General features: G+C 42.3%; 2 protein-coding genes across 3 annotated transcripts; one reads left to right on the top strand and one right to left on the bottom strand.

The window, feature by feature from the left end:
• The first annotated feature begins 154 nt into the window (after nt 1-154).
• STUB1 (STIP1 homology and U-box containing protein 1) lies at nt 155-13,051 on the top strand. 2 transcript variants are annotated; one of them, XM_072417378.1, is made up of 8 exons: nt 155-372; nt 904-1,165; nt 2,063-2,261; nt 7,036-7,201; nt 7,859-7,949; nt 8,958-9,014; nt 10,551-10,667; nt 11,742-13,051. In XM_072417378.1, exons 2-8 carry the CDS (start codon nt 983-985, stop codon nt 11,865-11,867), a joined length of 939 nt encoding a protein of 312 aa, XP_072273479.1. In that variant the 5' UTR covers nt 155-372; nt 904-982; the 3' UTR covers nt 11,868-13,051. The 2 variants fall into 2 exon arrangements, with proteins under 2 accessions (XP_072273479.1, XP_072273480.1); XM_072417379.1 differs by having other exon boundaries at nt 162-274.
• A 2,852-nt stretch (nt 13,052-15,903) lies between these two features.
• JMJD8 (jumonji domain containing 8) lies at nt 15,904-23,242 on the bottom strand (the record flags this gene model as incomplete). The annotated part of the gene is given in 7 exon segments (XM_072416768.1): nt 15,904-16,400; nt 17,715-17,849; nt 18,083-18,150; nt 19,589-19,708; nt 21,535-21,603; nt 23,008-23,104; nt 23,194-23,242. Coding segments are annotated over 7 exon segments (619 nt in total), but the record flags the coding sequence as incomplete, so codon positions are not given.
• Nucleotides 23,243-24,383: the final 1,141 nt, after the last annotated feature.

Below are 24,383 nucleotides of genomic sequence, written 5' to 3'. Positions count from 1 at the left end.
TGGCTACGTCTCCTGCCCGAGCCTTACATTACTTTGGTCTCTGATAAAATGTCTTCGCCGTAAGATAGCGCGCCCCTGAAAAGAGGACACATATGTAAATTGTTGGGAGCTTGGGCTGTCAAGGGAGTTCTGTCACAGGACGAGAAGACGGGCCGGAAGTTCCGGTTAGGACTAGCTGCTAGCTGTATCGGAGGCTGAGGAGGATTTGCGGGCCGGAGCTGGCCTGAGGGAGGGGAAGAGCTTGTGCTGTCTCTGCTGTGGCCTATGGCTGGAGGTCAGGGGCTTCTGTAGGCCGGGGGGTTACTATAGCAACGCTGGGCTCCAGTGCACTGACCCGTATAGGGCTCCATACAGCTGTGTGCAGACCCTGAGGTAATCTATCATCCCAGTGTTATCCACTACAGTGCAACTATTGGGGGTGTCAGGCACATGGGTACTTCATTGTGGGGGTACTATTACTAGAGGGTGCCAATACTACCACAGGGTACATGTAAATGTTACTAGAGGGTGCCAATACTACCACAGGGTACATGTAAATGTTACTAGAGGGTGCCAATAATACCACAGGGTACATGTAAATATTACTGGAGGGTGCCAATACTACCACAGGGCACATGTAAATATTACTAGAGGGTGCCAATACTACCCCAGGGTACATGTAAATATTACTAGAGGGTGCCAATACTACCACAGGGTACATGTAAATATTACTAGAGGGTGCCAATACTACCACAGGGTGTGCCCAGGGTTTTATGACTTAGGGGGGAGTTCAGATGGGCACTTGCGGGACCGCTTCCTTACAGCTGGAGTAATGCCTATGATTGCTGTGCTGTACCTAGCACCTCACCATTGATAGGGACAGACTGTGTTCCTGTTACATACGTTGTTCTCTTTCCCCTGCAGGGGTCCCTGGTGAGCTGTGAAATTGGGGGTGGCACCAAGCATCCCGAGGTTTGGAGGGGTGACCCCCGGCGGCCCCACCATGAAAGGGAAGGAGGACAGCGGCAGCGGTGGAGGACGTCCATCGGGTGTCAGCGGAGATCAAGGCGGCATTGGAGGGAGCCCGGAAAAAAGCGTCAGCGCTCAGGAAATGAAGGAGCAGGGGAACCGCTTGTTTGTGGCTCGCAAATATCAAGAAGCCGTTTCCTGCTACAGCAAAGCCATTGTGAGTATAAACGACTTATGTGTGTGACTACTCTGAGCTACTACGAGCAATAGAATAATAACGTTTATTAATGCCGCTCTGTATTGATTATACATCATCAGGAAAGGAAGAATTATTATGCTGGGAGTAGGTGAGAGCAGAGCGACATGCTCCCTGCCCAGTAACAGCCTGGGGGAGGGACCTGTCAGGGCCAATTAACACCTCTCTTGACGGGTTTTGCATTTTTGGCATCAGACAGGGTCATATTGCAGAAGACGACAGGCGACGTCCCTTCTGGAATAAAAATTCCCACCTGTCTGAGCTGTCAAAATTTGTGCATGCGCAGCTCAGCGATTGTTGCCACGGATAAGCAAGGATATGGCTTCCCTGGCGTGGGCGGGACTGAATGGTTTCCCATGTGTTTGAGCGGGAGTTACCTCATCCTGGCCCCGCCATCATTTGTCTTCGTTCTTCCTCTGGCAACGTCATTCAATCTCGCACTGCGCAGGTGTGAGGTCAGGTGACATAGCTGCTATAATGGGGGAAAAAAAGAGAGCCGATCTCACTGCGCATGCTTTTTTCTTCCCATATAGGAAAAAGCCCTTCAGACCGATCTCAAGCATGCGCAGAAGGAGCAGCCAGAGGTCTCCTGGGAAGTGTGACGTTGGTATCCCAGGAGGCTCTGCGCTCTCATTCTGGATTTAATGCCTTTTAAATAGGGGTTGCAGATGACAGACAGTGACACAGGAGGAGGAGAGGACACTGCCCCGAAGAGCTTACAATCTAGGATTACCATAAGGGGTTATTCCTCTAAATATAACACCCAGAGCTTTGCAATCATTTTGCCCCTGCTTTTTATTTGTTCTATTAAATTGCTGTAACATTTTTTATCTTATTGGCTGTGATTTTCCCATCCAGACTCGCAACCCTTCCGTGGCTGTGTACTATACCAACCGTGCTCTGTGCTACCTAAAAATGCAGCAGCTGGACAAAGCCCTGGCAGACTGCAAGCATGCTCTGGAGCTGGACTGCCAATCTGTAAAAGCTCACTTCTTCCTGGGGCAGTGCCAGATGGAAATAGAGAACTATGATGAGGCCATCGCCAATCTGCAGAGAGGTATGTGCGGTGTATGTGCAGTACCGTCCTTTGCAAGATGTGACATGTGGGGATGACTAAGGAATGGGAAAGATGATGCAACAATATTACACCGGTGCCAAGTACACATCAGGGATCATTCTAGCAAACAAAAATAGAAAGAAAAATAGCGTATTATTTAGATTATTCTCCATTTTATCTTATTTTCCAAGTTTTCAAAAACATACATATTGTCCCCCCTTCCATGGCTCACTTGGTAATCATATTTCTCCAATCAGATTTATACCTTTTGGGATCCTTGTTGCCTTACCTTAGGCTATGTACACACGTCAGATGGTTCTCATCTGATAATCGCCTCAGGGCTGATATTGGATGATAATCTCACTGTACACACAGCTCCCATTCTGTTCTATCGAGTGGGGGACGATGGGCGAGTGGCACCCCGCTGTGCTCCCCTCCCTTGACTTGCATATTGGTCATTCCTGATAGTTGTTCATAGATCTGCTGTGAGGGATCCATGAACAAGGTTGGGTGACGTTTGTGCAATGTCAGTTTCTCACTCAGTCATTCTTGATCATTATCTGACTTATATACATAGCTAGGCAAAGTTTGTTAAATTTAAGAGGTGGCGGAGTTTCTGTTTTACCCTACCTTGCATATATCCGCTTCCACCCTGGTGGGGTTATGCCTGGTCTGGATTTTGCCATTTATATGATACGTTTGCAGAAAAACATGGAGGGATGGGCCTGTATGGATTTGTATCTTCCTAAAGGGTAATTTGTGGCCCAAATGCTCAGATATTTAGGGAGACCCTCTAACCAGACCTCAGTTCCTAAATAAAACCCTGCAATAGCATATCGTAAAAAATGCTTTCATGTCTCTTTAAATCATTCTTCTTTAACAATAGTCAGAGCTATTCAAGCTTAGCAGGAAGCCGGCGCCTGCTGGAGTGTTGGACCTTTGTCTGTGCTGAGCTCATCTTCTGCTCCCCATTCTTAGCTGCTGTGTTTCTGTGTAGCAGGATAGATCTGTGATCAAACCACAGCGTGCATAGGACAAAAAAGCAGCAGCTGCTCCAGTCAATGATCCAAAGCTACTAGGAGCAGCCAAGGAGTTCCTACCTAAACCTATATATAACTCCGAACATGGAAAAATAACTTTCAAAGGAAGGGAAGGGTATAAATATTTCTGCACTACTGCTTCAGATGTTTTAAAATCCCACTTTAAAAAATTGGTGATCAGGCGGGTGTTTATTGCAGAAAAGGACAGGTAATGCCCCTTCTGTTCTCCATGCTCAGTTGTCAGATTTCACTGAGCTCTGAATGCTTTTGTTGCCAGGGATAACTGGCAATCCCGGGTTCCCTTGCACATGCTGGGAATGAATAAACTCATATATATGGATATGGAAGAAAAGAGAAAATTACTGGGTTAGGTGATTATTCTGTATATATATAATATAGGGTTTAGTCCTTCTTTATAATACATAATTGAGGGAGAGAGCAAAAGGGACTTTTTAGGCATTTTGATTTGCAAATCAATATGCCTAAAAAGTCCCTTTTGCTCTTGCCTTCAATTATGTATAATTCCTAAATTTGGGATGTGGCATAGCAACTCAAACATGCGATATCTGATACTCTGGTTTTTATTGATTTAGTTCTTATGACAGGGTCTCTTTTTTAGAATTATATTTATTTAGCTGTAATGCCTTAGCCATGCACACACTTTACATTTCTGCCACGGGAACTCTTTCTTGATCATCTCCAGTGACAGAAGAACAAACAAGCACTGTTCAGCTTGAGGAAGTCGCCCCGCTATGTCCTCCCTATAGGAAAGAACAGCGACCATCTTGGTCAATTGTTTAGTGATTTGATGGATAAACCACATCAGGGGAGCACTGTACACAGTCATCAGAGGCAATCACAGTCATTCGTTTCTGGATCCAGTTATCTATTTACCCAATAAATTGACTTCTCTATTCATTTTCTACATTACAGATTACATTCATACCTTTTGTTTAAAACAAGATAATCTACTAATGGGGATTGATCACACTTATCATAATGTGGTATACAACTCTCGGGAAAAAAACTTCTTCATTCTTATGATTTTTTTTTTTTTTTTTGTGCTCTCACAATTACTTGTTTTGTTTACGTGTTATACAGTAGAACCACGGTTGTCACGGTTGTCAGATAACCGGAAAACTCAGACAGCAGAGCTGTTGGGTGCCGGTTATCTGCGATCTAAGTTCTGGATAACTGGGGTTCTTTGGCAATCAAAAAAGCGGGGCAATCAGCAGAGTTCCACTGATTGGTCTGCTCCGTGATTGGCTGAGGTAAGCATCATCAGGGTTTCCCTTTTCTCAGCCATTCAGCACTAGAGGTGAATGGGGACAAGTCTCCCCATTCACTTCTAGTACAGAATGGCTGAGAAAAGGAAACCTCAGTTATCTGTAAACTACACTTATCCGGAATCAGCCATTCCCTCTGGGTGCCAGATAACTGAGGTTCTACTATACTGGTCTCTACAAATACCCTTGAGGAAGCCCATTGGGCCAAACATGTCAGAATTAGAGATCTCCCTATGCAAAAACTTTAGATCAAACTAGAAGCTGAATTGTTTAGTGAGTTCATGAACTTTGTATTTGCAAATTGATACGAGATAACTGCTTTAGTTTTAGGGCAGGTTGACGTTTGTCTGTTTGCACAAGAAATGCAGAGACAGGTCAGACAGAATCGTCTATATCAACTGATTAGATCTTTGCAGCATTTCATTCTCTGATCACCAAGGAATGGCCATAGTCACTTCCATCAGGTCGGCTTTTGCTCCTGACCCAGCCCGATAACACAACACAGTGATTGGGCCTCTCAGCATCTCTCAGGAGGTTTAGTAATCTGTGATAAGTCTTGATGAGGATTGCGGCCAGTGGAATGTTCCAGGAATTCCGTGTAGCAGCACAGAGGCCGCCTGGCACGCTGTTTATAATCTGTTACCAACAACAGGCTGACAGCATCACTAGAACCATTTACTCCATGTCGCTGCTGAATCATTTATACCTTCCTGACAGCCAGGGCCCTGCAGCTCTCCACTTAACTCCATATACCGGCAGCTCAGGCGCTGATTGAGATTTATTTTATCTTGGTGCTGGATTTTGTACCTGAAGAAATAATTAAAGCAGCGGAATAGTAACCTTGTAACCTGCTGCTGTGAGAGTGCATTTATCAGGATGGCCTGGTATATTAAATGTGCATAATTTAGTCCAGTTTCTGTGTTTTAAATATAAAACCCCTAAATTAAAGCTAAATTCCAGGCAGATAAAAAGATAAATGCAGCTCTGTCTTTGCTATTATATCATTAAATGTCATCTTTAATTGCAGCGTAAGTACCTGGACTTGGCCTGGTATCATCCTCTTGCAAGTACAAAATATACAGCATAGGACAGAGATGTTGAAGGAGAATCGGCACAACGAACCAATCCAGTGTCCTGTAGTGCAAGGAGTATTGATAAGTGTAAAGAGCAGACAGCACATCAGTGCACAGCTTTCACTTTAGCTTTTCAGTCACAAAGTTGTGGTGGGAAGCCGTGTGGGAAGGGGATCACTAAATGAAACTGCAGCACCTTGCCAGGTAAGGTTGTGCTTTGTGAGCTGTGTAAGGTGTATGTACACACATCAGATAATTCTCTCCCCAGATGAACAGTTATGCTAGTGAGAGTCTGATATGTGTACAGCTTGTGTCCAGTGCCATTCATAGATCTATCAGGACAGATTCGTGACATGATATGACTCCCATACATGTCAAGGAGGGGAGCACAGCAAGTGACATGACACGACTCCCATACAAGTCAAGGAAGAGGTCCCACTGACTCGTGTCCCCCTTCATAAAGCAACAGGTGCTGTGTGTACAGCGCTCGTTCGTTCATCTGTCGCAGGTAACAATCATGATAATTTATTTCCACAGACTGTGTGTATGCAGCCTGAAATGACAAATACAAATCGTTTGACAGGCAAAAGAACTCCCATCAATGCATTATCCATTCATAAGTACAGTTTACATCTGCAGGACCCTGCTATGTTCATATGCAGATATTGAGTAGTAAACACGCTGAGCGGTGTCCTAATCCTTAATATGAAAGGAAGTTTCCCTGACTTACCTGTCAGACTTAATAATTCAAGTCAGCGCTAGGAAGATGAACGAAGTGAGTTTTAGAACCTAGCACAAATGTGCATCCGATTGTGTCATTCTCCCCACCTATGTTGTTCAGGGAATTTGGGTGCCTGGTATGAGCAGTGACCCGACATGGCATAGCCTCTGTGGGACCTTATGGACCAGTTCTGAGACAGAATAGGCAGACAACCTATGTCCTGCAGACTGATCTTTATATAAGGGATTGGTCAGGCTCTGTGCGGGGATCTTACAGCCTGACATAGGCACTAAGTACAGCATCCTGACACTTTTCTAGTATTTTTCCCTGGAAGCTGAAGAAGCTGTAGGCAGGTGGTAGCCCCTGTATTGCGACCAAACTTTTCAGTAACCACCAAAAAGCAGCCAGGTGGTCACTGAAAAGTGCCAGGTGGTGCGCCCAGCTAAAAGGGGCCGGGGAGAACACTGTTTTTCAGTTTAGAAAAGGACCAAATGCATCTGAATACCAAGACACAGACATTCCTGAATGGTAAAGCCGCACTGTACAACAAAAATGGAAATTTAGATTGCTGCAAATGTCCGTTTGTAACTGGTTCTCTTTAATAAGAAGTCAACTAAATACATTAAATACAAAGAATACAATTTACTTCTACAGCCTATAACCTGGCCAAGGAGCAAAGGCTGAACTTTGGAGATGACATCCCGAGTGCTCTAAGGATTGCCAAGAAGAAACGCTGGAACAGCATAGAGGAACGGAGGATCAACCAGGAGAACGAGCTGCACGCCTATCTCACTAAACTCATCCTGGCGGAGAAGGAAAGGTGAGCCTCTGGCTTTTTCCAGACACACTGACTGCTAATTTATAATTGTCTGCACATAGCCAATCTCCTCCCTCACTTTGCAGGATTTCTGCCCATCTAAGCTGCAGTGTCAACTGATGTTAATGTTTATAGGTGGGATGACATCACGGCAACCTTCATGTCCAAGTCTCAGGCCTGATGATGGGATGCCCCCATCATATAGTTAGGGTCACATGCACCGTCATATCTGAAAGCCTGCTCTGTAAGCAAGGGTAGAGCTGGAAGGAAATTAATTGTAGTTCAATGTATATTAAACCTTCTGCCTCCTGTAGAGTGAACCTTTTACTTATTTAAAATGTACAAGTTTACTTTTACCACCAGCTGTACCTGTGCTGCTACCCCATTTATTCCTGTGGAGAGTTAAACTTGTGGTAGCCTCCAGTGAACCTGCACAATATAGGAATAAATGGGACCACAATGAGTATGTGCAGGAAGGAGGAGATCTGAGCAGAGGCGGTAAATATCTGCCAGGTGCAGGTGGGCTGCATTTGGGGAGGTGGGGCTTCCCTAGAGCAAAACTTGTAGCGAAGGTACCACTGTCCTATGATTGGGCAATGGAATTAGTGTTTCGGTTATGGATGTTTTTATAGCTAACCTTCTTTTTTTATTCATTTTTAGAGAACTTGAAGAGGCTAAACGAAAACACGAGGAAGAGAGCATAGAGGAGAACAGGAGTCGGGCTCAGCTGTCTGGTGTGGCCAACAAACATGTGAGTACATTATAGGAAATGGAACGTGCTTTTAAAGGTGTCTAAGCATGCAGTTGCCTAAAGAGACCCTGGTCAAAAAGTATCTTCACATCCAAACAGTGTTGTTTGGGTCAGACACTGATCCTACCTCTGGGTCTGATTTATTAAAGCTCTCCAAGGCTGGAGAGGATACATTTTCATCAGTGAAGCTGGGTGATCCAGCAAACCCTGAATGGATTTCTTCAACATCATTTGCTATTTGATAGCAAATGTTTTAAGTCCTGGACTAGATCCATTCCAGGTTTTCTGGATCACCAGCTTCACTGATGAAAGTGTATTCTGTCGAGCCTTAAAGAGCTTTAATAAATCAGGGCCATTGTCTACATCACTGCTAGTGATGGAGAGCTAGCAGATAAAACGAGATTACATAACAGGGACCTGGTTATCTGGTACTATACCAAAGCTAGGATGGTGAAGAGATACACATTCCTCTCTGCAGTGAATTTAATTTTGAGTTCTTGTGGATAGGCACAGTTACTGAACTACATATAAGGCATAAAATGCCCAGAAAGCACCAAAAATGTATTTGGAAGTATTTGTTTTCAGTGATTTCTTAAGGATTGTCTGAGAATTACTGAATTGTTTAAAGCTGAAGTAAACAGTGGTATCTGTCTTCTCCAGGGAGCACCAGGCACCGGCATCTTCTCCTCTCTTCTTCCGTGTTCTTCTTCTTACATCACCCGATCTCGCATTGTGCAGGCGTGAGATTGGGTGATGTAGATTGGGAAAGAACTTGCAGATCTCACTGCAGATGCATGAGATCTGCAATTTTTGCCCTATTGATGAAAGGAGCCGCCAAAAAAGGGTCTTGCTTAAAAAAAAAACACTAACAAACAAAATGTTTACTTTAACTAAAAGGGTTGTCTACCCTTTTATGCAAGTTTAGGTATGCTTTAAAGAAAGTATGACATAAATCTGCACCATATTAAACAAAGTGAAAACTATTTCTGTTTCTTTTTTAATTTGCAGGATAAGTATTTGGCAGAAATGGATGAATTATTTTCTCAAGTAGATGAAAAACGCAAGGTGAGTAACTATGGTAATTTGTATTTGAAAGACATTTATTTAAATACCCATAATGGTAGAGGAGCCTCCTCATTTCTCCCTCTGATCTACAATACTGAACAATCAGTAAGATGAGATCATTCAGGCGAAAATCCATATAGACATATTCCAGAGACTTGAGAGATACACAGCTGTACTACTAAATACACGCTGTGCTACTAAAAAGGAATCAGGGATTGATATTGTATTTAGGAAATATGACACGCTATACAAACAAGAAACTCCTTTTATTATTGAGGTAGTCGGTCTCCTTATAAAACACAAACATTTATTGGATTTGGTTTATTTAGCTGTGTGTGAATTGCACAGAGAATCACAGAAGCCTCATGAGGAAGTTTAATTTAAAATGTGCTATGTAAGGTGTGAATATACCTAGAGATCCTCGCCACCTTTGCCACATATAGACAGCAATTCTTATTTAGCCACTAGACAGACCATAGCTGGAGGACCCCCTCCTCAAGGTTTTTTTTAGAAGTTAAACACAGGGACGATGATCAATGAAAAAATTATGGCCATTCTTAAAGATACCCATTATGATGATTATCATTAATATTAGTAAAAAAAATTTACATAGCTCTAACATGTTACGCAGCGCTGTACAATAAATAGGGGTTGCAAATGACAGATACAGACAGTGACACAGGAGGAGGAGAGGACCTTGTCCCGAAGAGCTTACAATCTAGGAGATAGGGGGAGTAACACACAATAGGAGGGGAAATACCCATGAAAATTTTTTTACCTGTTTGGCAACCTTGGTTAGCCTATTTTTTTTTTCTGTCTCAGAGGACCTTATCTCTTCTTCTCTTCTTTTTATATACTCTAAGGTTTTCTATTTTGTAAGATGAGCTAGACGGTGTATTAAGCAATGTGTGTGTTTCATATGTTGTTTTCTTTTCCATTTCTTTTTTTTATAACAGTGATTCATGGGATTTCACAGGCTTTATCTACGTTGATTTTGTAGTTCTGTGTTTTCTTGTACCATTCTTTCTATTCTATACTTTTCTATAAACCCTTTTTTGCACCAAAAAATATGCTACTTAATGTATACAGATTTTATTTCAAAATGTTGAAAATGTGTTCATGACTGAGAAACCAGGACTGGGAAATATGAGCAAAGAAAATGTCAGGGTTTCTGATATTGTTTTATTATATTGGGATGGTTATTTAGAATTACCTTGGTAAACACAACATTGGAAATGATCTCTGCCCAATATAAGTTTTACAATGGTACAGATTTAGTATTATGGAATGTTTATGCTTAATGTAATAGGTTCATTTTTCTAGAAATATCTGCCTTTAGCACCTGGAATTGTTCTAGTTTGTATTTCTCTATACTGAAAACAATTCAAACAGTGAACCAGAAAAGCAGACATGGATTAGTATGGCATGTTTTCGCTTTATGAAACCTGGCACCCTAAATGTGATGTGTGGGTATTTATCCGGGGATTGTACATCTGTGTCACTCACTAAGTAACCTGTACTTGTGTTGTTGTACAGAAGCGGGACATCCCGGATTACCTGTGTGGGAAGATCAGCTTTGAGCTGATGAGAGAGCCTTGTATAACACCCAGTGGGATCACCTACGACAGAAAGGACATAGAGGAACACTTGCAGGTAATATCCATTGCAGGTTCTGTATTAAATTCCTAGGAAATAGATAGGAAAAACTGCTATGTGTTTCCATAACTACTGGTTAAAAAAAAAGTCTAATTAAAAATCAGAATATTGTTTTAAAATGAGGAGCTGCCAGTTTGATTGGCAGCACTCTCCCTGTTCCTCCTTTAGTGGATGAAAAGCTCTGAAATGCGTTGGGAACTGGAAAAACAACAAAATCTTGTTGTTAGACCCTTCCATTCAACAACAATATTATATATATATATATAATATATATATATATAATATATATATATTTCAAGCATTTATATCGCCATGTATTTGTAAAGTCAGGGAGTATAGCACAAGTCCCCCATTTTTACTCGAGAAAGCAGCCACAAATGGCTGACTTGTCTATAAACCAAGAAAACTCAGTTTACAGTCCATAGAGGGGTTGCTGCGTGAAGGAAGGATTGTTATACCTTCCGCTTGTCATTTCAGCCATCAAGCTTTCTCCATTCACAATGACAATAGTAGAGAGTGCAACCTATATCTAAGCTTCTGTATTTTGCAGTCATTGGGCCTGATCTATTAAAGCTGGAGATGATACACTTTCATCAGTGAAGCTGGGTGATCCGGCAAACGTGGAATGGATCTGGTCCAGGATTCAAATCATTTGCCAACAAAAAGCAATGGACTATTAAGAATCCATTGCAGGTTTGCCAGATCACCCAGCTTCACTGATGAAAGTGTATCTTCTCCAGCCTTGGTGAGCTTTAATAAATCAGGCAGAATATTGAAGGCAAGAGGTCAGTTTGACATTTAGGCAACTAAGTCCGCAGTGCCAGGGATTTAAGAAGTTATACTTGATATAGGTTTCTTTAAAGTGTCCAAGGGCAACGTGGAGTAGTCTTTTAACTTCTCCTCCAGATTTGCGGCTTTCAAGAACCATCTACAGCACTCGAGGGAGGTCTTTCCTGTCTTGAATTAACAGCGGGCGGGCTCATAAATGCACCAATTGGCTAGAGTTATTCAATATAGACGGCAGGGACAAGTGTCATAGAATCTTACGTTATTTCTATTCTTTTTCTACAGAGAGTTGGCCATTTTGACCCAGTGACCCGAAGCCCCCTGACCCAAGACCAGCTAATTCCAAACCTAGCCATGAAAGAGGTCATGGACGCCTTTATATCAGAGAATGGTTGGGTGGAAGACTACTGAAATGGCGATCTGAGCCTGCAATGTTTCAGCTCTAGACTGTCCCACCCCACCACCAACGCATTTCATGACGTGCCTGTTCTGTCTCATGCCTTATTCATCTCATCCACGTGTCCCATATCGCCTGGGAGATCCATCAGCCAGAAAACCATGCAGGCTGACAATGCCCCGTTCTGAGGATAGCTGCTTTTATTTTCCTTTGCTCATCCATACCTCTGGTCGGCTCCCAGGTCTGGTCCTACTACAGCATTAATATGTTAATCATCCTGCCCGGTCTACGCAGACGGAACTTTATATCCGTGGTTCCTGGAGCTGAAACTGCAGCTTTGACCTTTTTTTAGGGAGCTCTGAAGACGAAGACATCTGTAGCAGAAACAAACTTGCTAAACCTACAGTGCTGCTTGAAGAGCATGGAGACCTAAAGCACAGGCGTACATTTAAATAAGGTTGAGGAAAAGAAATCGTTCCCATAATTACAAGAAATGCAGAAAAAGTATGGTTACCAAGGCTGACTCCATGCCCTTTGTATATTCTGTGGAATTATTTTCAGTGTTATGTGGCTCTAGCGTGTAGTTTTCAGCGTGGAGCGGTGCTGCAGCCATATTTACAATCCAGGGACTCTGCTGTGGATAAAAGCACAGAAATAGCTTCTCAGCAACATCATAATAAACCTCGGTAACAGTTTAACCTTCCACCAGTTCCGGCACTGATGTGATGTAAAGGATGACCTTGCTTGGCAGAGATGGAACTGTTATACTTCTGGCTTGTGTTTCGATTGGTTAACCCTTGTTGTGACATCCAGCGTGGCTGACAAGTTGCATGATTTTTACACCAACAATTTTTTTTTTTCCTAACCATTTCCGAATTATCAGGATGTGCATAACCCCCGCCTGAAGAAAGGGCAAACATGGCTGAGGAACAAGATACCCTTACCGGCCATATTCGTCAGCTACTAACCTCCTTTGAGCCCCTACTGATATCCGTGGTGAATAGAGTGGGAATCCCAAAGAATTCGAGTTATATATATATATTTTTTTCGTTGAACTGGTTTGCTTTTTTGGTGTACATAGCCGATGTAAATATATTCTGTGCGTGTGGCCACTAACTGACTCTTGTAGAAAACGCTTCACGGTGTGGCACCTCTTCTGTGAATGCACAGTACGTACATTAAAGAAGTTAATGCCGTTGCATGTTGTGGATTCTTTTTTTTTGGTAGTAGCAGCGACTGGTTCTAGTTTTGTCACCTAGTTCTGGTTTGTTGTAAATGTTAATGTGGATTTGTGAAGCGGAATTCAGCTTTACACCTTTCGTCAAGCTTTTCTCCACATGAGTGTCATTCAATGCAGGTATATTATAAGCCTAGGCCGACGTGATGATTTGCCTCTTGGCCTCCATGACGGCCTAGGCTTAGAATATGTTGTCTATCAATCAGCCTGGAAGACCGGACACATCTAAGGGCAAAGAGAAACCTGGATTGGAGGATTCTCTAAATTATAATTTTAAATTCTCAACCTTTCTAGCTTGGGGGCACCCTTGAAAATTGTTGAGGTCTTCAGTGACCTCCGACTATAAATATTATATCCACAGATCACAGTATAATATTGTGATGGTCAGTGGGAAGAAATCCTCTTACATTGCTGGCCATTGGGAAGAATGTCACCCTTACAGATAGCCAAAAATATCATTGGTGTCACTTATACTGACCTGAGGGGCACAAACTGCTCAAGGAAGCCCTGGGGGAACCCTGCTATAGAGAGTTGAGTTTTGTGTTTCTGCACCTCCTTTGCAAACATTTGGGCTGGCAATGTTACGCTTCTGCTGCAATTACTAGTTGTGTTTATCCAGGGGTTCCATTACTTTCTGAACATAAAAGTACAGGCATATGCTTTATGGTCTAAAATATGTGATCACCTATCAGAACATATGAATTTGTTGCACTTCACATATAAAAACTCATTATTATAATTACTCATTATTAAGTTAATTACTCATTACTTAATATATAAAGGATATATATATATATATATAAGGATTTCCACAAGAGTTTGTAGTGTGTCTGGAAATTTGTATGCATTCAGCCAAAAGAGAATTTGTAAGGTCATTGTTAATCCCAGGCTCTATGCCGACTGCTAGAATTCTTCCAGCTCAAGCCATGTCTTTCTGAAGCTGGTTTAGGGCACCTGAACTTCTTTTATTGTCCCTATCATTTTTGGTATATAAGGACCTATTCATTAAAGCTTGCCAAGGTTGGAGAGGATACACTTTCATCAGTAAAGCTGGGTGATCCAGCAAACCTGGAATGGATCTGGTCCAGGATTGAGAACATTTGCTAACAAATAGCAAATTCCTTTTAGGAAATCCATTCCAGGTTTGCTGGATTGCCCAGATTCACTGATAAAAGTGTATCCTCTCCAGCCTTGGAGAGCTTTTATAAGTCTACCCCATAGTCCTATGCGTTCAAGATAAGAAAGCCAACATTTGGAATTCGAGCTGTTTAGAAAGTGAAAAAGAACAAACACACAGAGGTGCAATGACCCGTAAAGCACTATTAATTTATTCTAATATACATCATGAGTTAAAAAAAAAAAAAAATTTTAGAGTTGTTACCCTTGGATTTTTTGTTTACCATTTCCATTATTTCCATTCCAATAGTGATGTATTAGGTTGCTGCTGGCAATGATTCTATTTCTATTCTGAGTTTCTCTCCTTTAGTTTCAGTGAACATCAAACAACAAAGCTCTATCATAAAATTAAACCTTTCCTGTGAGATAGATGCAGGCTGCTACGGTAGGACATCTAAAAATGGTAATTTCCTATCTTGACCGTCTTTTTTTTCATTCACTGACATGAAACAAATATGTGGATCAGAAAGCCATTATCCGAGTAAAATTTGGTCATGGCACCACAGCGCCCCTCAGCTTTCCCAGAGAGAATGTAATGCAAGGGTCTCCTTGCTTCCATTATTTCAGGAATCTATGATTTCCTTATCTCTCCTACTACTATTTCCTGGGGGGATGTCTCTGAAGCCAAGCTGTAGGTAGTAGCTGTGTGATAGGGCAGCACAGTGGCTCAGTGGTTAGCAGTCTGGTTTTTGCAGCGCTGGGTCCCAGGTTGGAATTTCAGCCAGGACATTATCTGTATGGAGTTTGTAGGTTGTCCCTGTGTTTGCGTATGTTTCCTCCGGGTACTCGGGTTTCCTCCCACATCCCAAAAACATGCAGTTAGTTTATTTAAATTGACCATAGATTGTATAAATGACATATGACTATGGTAGGTAGATTAGATTGTGAGCTCCTTTGAGGAACAGCTAGTGACATGACTATGGTGCCCAATATGTTGGCGCTATATAGATACTGGATGATAATAATAATAGGGAAGCAAAGTCCCATTTTCTCTACCAAATAAAGAATCTGAACAAAGAATTGTAAGTCATTGATGCTGAAATAGTCTGATTGATTTTTATTCCCCCCACAGTACGTAAGTGGAACTAAAACCACACTTACCTATCCATTCCATCGTCATCTTCCTTGTTCTTTGCTTTCTTAACCCCCTGAGCAGTAATCCCAAGTGTGGCTTGGGGTAGAAAAAACATGCTGAAAGCGGTAACCCCTAGCCATAGTCGGGGTAGCTAAAAACATAAAAAAACACTTACCTGGTTCGATCAGTGTCCTTCCCATTGGATCCCATCCTGGGGCCGCGTCCTCTTCTACCGATCTTCAGCCGGCGAGTGCACTGATGTTCCCGGTGACGTCGGTGCGTGCGGGAGGCTCGGTGGAAAATTCAAATTAATTTGTATTGGATTCAATACAAAATAACTGTATTGAATCTAATACAAAGTAATCATTATATTATCTATATATATCCATATCTAAATATAGATATATATATATATATATTTATAAAAATATATTATACATGCTACTGTACAGTTATATTTATTACAGGTTTCAGTATTTTTTTGCACCTTTGGGATCAGTCAGTGAATGGGGCCACAGCTGACCCTCATGCTAAAGTACCAGGCTGAAAGTAAAGCAAAGTAAGGAGGCAAACCTAATCCTTTAATAAGAAAAGCCAGCCCAACTATAATAATTTATTCCTAAATGTTCCAATTCTTGTATAAGCCCAGATGATTGTTGTCAGTAATCAGTACAAGTTATTTTATAGGAAACAAAACACTTGTAAAATGATTTAAAAACATTTACTGTCAGTTGTAACTACACATAAAACATTTCACAATCTCTGTATAAAATGATGTGCAAGTAGATCCTTCCTATAACAAGAACAAATCTAAAGTTTGGTCCTTAATAGAGAGTTCATGATAAAACCATTGTGTATGCAGTGTGCACTTCACAGAAGTGGATCCTGATTGCAAACGCCGGCGGCTGTCAATAGATCATTGTCAGTTCCCTGAGGCTGGGGGGTAGATGTGCAAGGTTTGACCAAGAAAGTTCCTGACTATCCGAGGAATGTGGAGATGAAGACACTGGTGTCCAGGTTTAGGGTAGCGTGCCACCAACGGTCGGGAAAGTACAATACCTATAGCATAAAAGAACATTATTATAGCAAAGTGCTGCAGCCAATTAAATAGAGTAATAAGAAACACAGACTATATACTAAAACAGCCATGCTCATTCTATATCCGCAAAACTCTGTAGACCCCCTAACCATCAGATAAGCTTTTCATCCCATTCTACAGCCGCGGGCATTATTAGGTTGTCACAACCGGGGCCCGGTTTCCAACAAGGCCACCTAGGCTATGGCCTGGAGCGGCATGACCACTAGGGGGCGTACCTGGAACCTGCAGTAACAGGATACATAAAGTTATTATCCTGAGGCCACATATAAGGCAGTGTGACAATTGTATTGAAGGTATCCCTCGTCTTTCGCACATTTTCTCTCCCGTTATCATCTTCTCTCTGCTCTGTCCTCTCCTGAGACCTCCCACTCCATCCCTTTCTGTCTTTACCATTCACTCTTTCTCCCCATCTATCTCCCCCTCTCTTTCTGTCCCTCCTTTTTTTCCTTCCAACCCCTTCTCTCTTCCCCTTTTCACTCACCCTGACTCTCTCCCTTTCCCTCACCTTTTGGTCTTATCTCTATCTCTCTCTACTCTTCTCCTTGTTTTGATCTCTCCCTCCCATCTCTTTTCCATCTCTCGTTTGGACATACTAAGTGGGTGGGTATTTGAAAATTGGAACAACGTATAGGGAGGTGGTAGAAAGCTGACACAGTTGTAGGGGTTACTGGGTACCCATGGCATAAACCTGGGGTTTCAGACCCGCAGGTCCGCGGCCCACCGGCCAGTGCACGCAGCAGGGAGGTCAGGAGAAGGACGCCACTTGGGGGGGGGCAGTGGCCAGAGCCACAGACCATAACTCCCGTACGAAACGCAGGCTCAGGGTGGTGGGCGGGTTGTGTCTCTGGACACAACCCGCCCACTCTCCCATTGCAGGCTCAGACCCGCGATGGGAAAATGGGTGCGTTCTGGCATCATCACATCATTCTGGGGGGAAGTTTCTTCCTCTTTGAGTGACACACGGCTCCCCACGCATGCTCGCTATGGAGTCTGTACATTTAGTGGTCTGTGACTTGCAAAAGGTTGGGGACCACTAGCATAGACAACTGGGAACACTAGATTTTTTGGGTCTTGCTTTCTCTCCATGGAAATGTAATAACTTGGAGGGGTGTCAACATATCTTTGTCTGTATATTGAACATAATGGTTAGGTGTCCTCCATACTGCCTAGAGATAAAGGGACCACCGGTATGTAAGCAGTGACCTGCACATCTCCATCAGGTCTTTCCATTTATTCCTCACCCTCCTGTAATCTCAGCTTTATTCTAAACTTACCTCTCCAGGCCGGATGGTGCATTCAATTGGTCGTTCCCCGGCTGGAAGGAAGGGGTACACGTCAACCATCCAAGACAACGTGGTCCTATTAGGGTTAAAATCAGGGGTCTTGTCAGGGGGGTACAGAAGCCAGCGCTGGTCAAAAAAAAAAAATTGTCAGGTGGGAGTTGCTGAAATCAGGTCTGAACAAAGAACAACCAATAAAAAAATGGAAGAAAATAAAGGTTATGTGTGAAACGTTTACATTTCTGGCTGATGCTGTCCTAAATCATCTCCCTGATTTTTATATCCAATGGGGATTCCAAAGAGGGTCTACAGCTTGGGGGAACACCAACAAATGGAAAAGTCATCCTGAAGCTGAGCCTTACCTTTCTGCCATATATAACTTCCGAGTAGCCAGGTCCGTGCCAATGGAAGGGAACACCAGTTCCTGAACCTGGAAAAAAAAAGCCAACAAAGGTTTGGTCAATCACTAAGGCAATGTTACTCAACCAGGGTTCCTCCAGAGGTTGCTAGGTGTTTCTTGAGCAATGGCCAATTATTTATTTGGCTATCATTAATGATGGCATTCTTTCAATTGGCCAGCAATGTAAAAGGCTTTCTGACCAACACATCAATGTACTGTGAGCTGTGGATATAGAAATTTTTAGAAGGGGTTCCCTGAAGACCTCAATGACCTTCAATGGTTCACCCATATTAAAAGGGCTGAGAAAGGCTGATACAAGCGGGTGTGTCAAGAACCTGATAATGATATCACATGCTTTACACCTTTATGTTATTGTCTTGAGACTTGATTGTAGGTCATTGCTCATTGTTGAGGAACCCCAATGGTCATTGAGTCATCATTGTGGGACTTCAGATGTAGGTCCGGAATATTTTTGGACACTTCATCTGCCACTGTGCCCCATTGTTCTTAGACCGTGTGCTATTGTTCTAAAACAGGGGTCGGCAAACTTTTATGGCCACTAGGCCATTTCAGGGGTGGGCGGGAGCACACTAGGCCAGACTAGTCCCGCCCTAATGGCTCCACCTCCCACCAGGGAAAACCCCCTAAAGTGAAATCCCTCTCCTCCATATGCATTGCGGAGGAGAGGCAACTCCCTTCAGGGAGTGTTCCCTATTTACCGCAGCAGCTGAAGTATCAACGCCGGCCGCGATAAATAGGGGAGTCACAGTAAGGAGGTGGCATCGGAGCTCCGGCAGTTACTAACACTCCCTGGACGATGCGCATTAGCCCTGATCAGGCAGGGGGTGTTAGGCCGGAATGAACTACCGGCTAGGCCGTATCTGGCCTAAAGGCCGGAGTTTGCCGACCCCTGTTCTAAAGCATTCACTGTGACCGCAAACATTGGTGTGTTATGGTGTGGCACCCCAACTATCCTTGTGTCATTGTTCTCCATGACCATTGACGTGTCATTCTAGGACATCAACTCTCCAATGGTAATGGCCTGAGACCCCAAGTATCATGGTTCTAGGACTTCAACTGACAATTTACCAATATTCTTCGGGTTCAGTACCCAAACATATCAGTTGGCCATTGTCCTGGAATCCTGCGTGTTGTACTATCATTGTCCGAGTACCCCAACTGCCAATGTGTCGGTGGTGTAGGATCCCAAAGATAAGTATGACCAATGATGATGTGTGTCATCGTTGTTGGAACTCCCCGAGTCAGATCTATTGATCCTCCATCAGTCATTGTCCTGTACACCAAAGTGTCTATGTGTTGCTGTTGTGGATCCTGAGATGACACTATGATGATCATCAAAGATGCCGTTCCTTTGAAGAACCTCAACACATGGAACCTAAACATAGTTTTTGGAAACCAGAATTTTAAATCGGCTTTCAATCTATTTCAATTCCTAATTCACACTTACCAGCTATGCCAAAACTATATGCCCCGGTAGTGCCTGGCAGCTTGAATGGTGGTGGGTTATACTTCTGAAACAAAGATCCCCACTCAGTAAAGTTATTGTCACCAAAGAAATACAGAGTATCTGTAAGAAAAACAAAGGATCCGCTCAGTGTCCATACATTGTGAATAGCAAACATCACACATCCTGGGCTGAATATGAGAAGCGCTCACAATTTAGAAAGATTGCAGCAAATTCACTGAAATTTATTCGATTTTGCAATAAATTTCTATGTATCGTAGACTTGGAAGGAATTGCTTGTGTGATCATTTGAAATTTGGTTGCCGAGGGCAGCTCCTTTTCACCACTACATTATTAATATTATTAATAAACAGGATTTATATAGCACCAACATATTACACAGTGCTGTACATACTACATTGCAGTAACATATCTACTGCATTGTGATTGGCATCTCAATGTACCCACACAGTGCTCCTGTGTTGCACTACAACACACAGTAACCACAAAATTGAGCTGTTTGGACTACTCAATGAACTACTGAGTTACCAAAATTGCAGCAGGTATGATTTTAGATCAATTGTAGGGAAAAAAGTTAACTTTGCAGGGGTTCCCAACCCATAAGGATTCAATGTTGTCTAGGGGCTGACAATTAAAATTATTCTAATTCTCGCTCCCCCATCAGAACAAACTTTGTTCATCATCTAACTTCGAGAGATGTGGGAGGACCTTTACCATCACCAGGTACAATGCAGGACTGCAGCTCCTGCAATATAGGCGATGATGCAATTTATTTGAAAAAGAACAATTTATTTGAAAAAGAGACACCAAATAGAGTGGCCCAGAAATATACAGAGAGTTGACTCTCAAAGACTCAGCCTGTGAATATTTATGAAAGTTAGAGTCTAGGAGAGAGGAGAGGGAAAAAAGACAAGCTTTTGTAGGGCCAAGTAGTTTATCATAAAAAATAAGACTTTATTTGTGTACCTAAAAACCTAAGATCTAAACAAAGACCACCTATGCTAGTCCTAACTCAACATAGGCGTGCTATTCTTCCATCAAAAATCAGTTACAATAAGTTTCAACAATAATAATGTTGAATCATGGCTGGATTTCCCTTCCCGACGCATTTCGCCCTGTGGGGCTTCTTCAGTGGTTCGGGAGATAGTAAAAGGATTGCTGAACTCTGAGAGGAGGCAGACTGTGATGCCTGTTGTTCCTCAAATATGAGGGAAGAAGTAAAACCAAATATTGTAATGGATTAGTACTGCCTTCTACTTTTGTTGGTGTGGTTTATACAGAATTACATATTGTTAGTGGGGAGTGGGAAAGATGTTCTTAAATAAAATGGGGGTCTGTGATTTATAAACTAACCAATAAGATTGCAGTGAGATTTGTAGGATACTCTTTTGAGTTGGAGGTTAACTATTGATACGTAAATGAAAAAAGACAGATGCGTGGTGTATAATGTGATGATAAACTGGTATGTTGAACACTATGTTCAGGTATTTGAGGAAGTAAGGATATTTGAACCAAAATTAATTTGAGATGGTGCAGGATAGAAGAAAGCTCCGGATTGGTGGATGGCTGGTGGATAGCTGCCACCGATCCACCGCTATACTCTATCCTTCACCATCTCAAATTAATAGCATAGTACTAGCATAGGTGGTCTTTGTTTAGATTTTTAAGTACGTAAATAAAGTCTAATTTTTTATGTTAAACTACTTGGCAAAACAATCATTTAACCCTTATATTGGGGAGGGGGACCCACTACAAGTGAACCTTGTAACATACAATAATGCGAATGGGTGAACGCACTGTTGAGAACAGTTTAGGGTTACTTTTCCTTGCTTTATCAAATAACTCTATTATCTGGAGTCAGAACTCACGACCATTTGCATTCATTTGTTAAAGAAAACGAAAACTCTGAATAACTCAACACAACCTACCACATCCCAGTGACTCCAAATCCTGAGGTCTCAGCAAATGCTCCACAAATTCCTGAAATGGGACATCCACTACAACATAGAGGAAACAAGATTGTATATAACAGACAGGGAAATGAATGAGCATGTAAGTGTTTCTCAACCGGGGTTCCTCCAGAGATGGCTAGGGGTTCCTTGAGCAATTTGTGACTCTCAGGTCAGTTTATTAGATATTTTTGGCTATCTGTAAGGATGACTTTCTTTCCAATGGTTAGCAATGTAGGAGGCATTCTTCCCACTGACCACCAGGCTAATGTAGCTGTGGATACAGTAATTATGGAAGGGGTTCCGTGAAGACCTGAAAGGTCAGTCAACTCTAATGTAAGCTATCCCTTTACTTTACAATGCTACGGGTGTTCCAAGTCTAGACAAGGTGGTTATTATAGAATGGGACAGGCAATGTCCCCTATTTTTACCTGCCTGATCATCGCCCATCCGTGCTGAGCTGGACATGCCAGGACTGGCTTTCCTTTCAGATGCAGGGACTGAATGAACTCCTGCCTGGGGGATTTATGGCATCCTGGCCCAGCAAAAGATCGGAATGCGTAAGAGAAGAAGGAAGATGGTGGTGCCTGTGATAGAATGTGGTCATCGGTGCATAGACTGGGTTTATTTCCATTTAAATGTTAATATATGACTATAGTAAACCTATAGAGAAAACTTTCATCCATTCTTCTGCTTTGATTAGTGAAGTTTTAATTGCACTTTAAATTTAAAGCTTCTGTAAGGTTTGTGCTGTCTGGTCCCGGTGACCCATGTTCTAATTTTTTTGTACTGGTGTCACTAGAATTTAGAAATTCCAGAATCAGGGCAAATAACCATTCCCCAGTATTGCCTGGGGTCTCCCTGCAGCTGAGCTTTCCACCATTACCCCCTTTCAATGTGTGGAGGCCACCATCTTGGTAGTGGCAGGGATTTGCTTCCTCATGTCAGAAACCCCAGCTTGGAGAACAGTGAGCAGCACAATGGTGACATCACCAAATTGGATGAGATCAGCAGCCAGAGGTAGAAATGCCTTGGAGCTCACACTGCATATATAAAGTACCAGCTATGAAGCTAAAGAAGACGCGTGCCTGGGTACCCCAACCTATCAGGATGTGCACTTTTACACAGGTAGATTTTTCAGGGCAATGTATAGGCAGAATGTAACGTTTCTAGATGTTCCCTATAACAGTTGGCATCCATTATCTGTTAAGTGGTGAGGGTGAGAATTAGGGTTGGGTATGTCTTGAGGCTAGGTGTAGAATAAAGAACACGTTACACCACAGGAACCATTAGGGGAGTTCCAACTCCAACAAACCAACTCCACACGGTGATGCGAAACGCACCAGTGCCCTCAAACCAGAGACCTAAGGTATTGTAAAAAATAGGCAACTCTGTTACATTGGCAAAATGAAGGACTTCCCTAAAGACAGGTACACTTTATGAAAGACTGACCTTTATCATAAGAATAAGTATTGGCTGTGCTCAAGCGGACTCGGTGTTCTCCATAAGATCTGAGAAGGTGATCCTTCCTGCACAAATTCCGGAACTCCTGCAGATGGGGGAAGGAAAAAAAAAATTGGAATACAATGTAAGTCAGATTTAATGAAATGGATTTGCGGATCACCAAATATCACTTACTGAGTTATCCGTGAGTCCCTGCAGAATGACTGGCCTCTTAAAGGCATATCTGTCATAGAGAGAAAGATAAGTTACACGCAGTCAATGCAAATCCAATTGTTTGTTTTTGCCCATTTGTAATCCCACCAGCCCCCATCTTTAACTGAACCATCACTCCAAGCATGGTATTCCCCGGAAAAATTATAAATAAATAAATAAAAATAGACAGGAAGATTTGTGTTCAAACTTTGTAGGTGGACAACACTATTCCAGATGTAATACTCTTGAAGGTAACATAAAGATCTTTTTAGTGGATAGCAGAGTTGTAGTACAATGCGTTGCTATGTATTCTTTACACTACCTTCTCCATGACCCGGTGCCGAAGCCTTCCCACTCTCCGAAGAGAAGTCTTGTATCCGTGCGTGTGATGAGCCATATGGAAAAAGGGGTCGGGGTAAATCTTAACCCAGAGTTGAATGAAAACACATCCCGTTGTCCCTAATTCCTCCTGAAATGTTCCTCTTTTAGCTTTGGTTTTATAATCTGTATAAAATGTATTATTTTAGAATGGTAATGATGAGTTTGGGACAAAAATCTAGCACAGGTGCCCCCAACTTCATCAGTAAATGAAGCCAATATTTGCACTTCAGGCATCCATATGTGCAGCAGATGCACTGATTGGTGGAGAATGTTGCAATAAAACGTGCATGAGAATCCTGCAGCATGGATTAAATGCACCTTACCAGTCAGTCTCCGCTATCAGCAGCCAGTCCTGATTACATGGAGTATGAATGGACTCACCCTGCACAAGCCAACCATTCACCAGCAAACACATGATCCCTGCAATGCATGCTGGGAATGTAGTCCCTACAGGGCACCCTGTGCATAGCAATGACTCGGAGGCTGCACTGAGAAGACTACGTTACCCAGCATGCCTCACTCTGGCAGCTGTGTTCTTTTCCCTTGAATCAGCTTTATTGTTCAAGGAATTTTTGAGAAAGCGATACACTATCAAGGTGGATACAGCTCCATTCATTGGAATGACTGCAGATTGTAAACCAATAGGGAAGTTTATTTACAGTTTTTTATACATTTTTATTATTATTTATATTATTATTATTATTGATAATAATAATAATAAAGAATATAATAACTAACGTTGTGTTTTCTCATAATATAATAATAATAATGATAATATTAAAAAATATAAA

This window comes from Pyxicephalus adspersus, chromosome 7, assembly GCF_032062135.1.
Source record: "Pyxicephalus adspersus chromosome 7, UCB_Pads_2.0, whole genome shotgun sequence".
NCBI lineage: Eukaryota > Metazoa > Chordata > Amphibia > Anura > Pyxicephalidae > Pyxicephalus > Pyxicephalus adspersus.
This window is presented reverse-complemented; position numbering and strand designations above follow the sequence as displayed.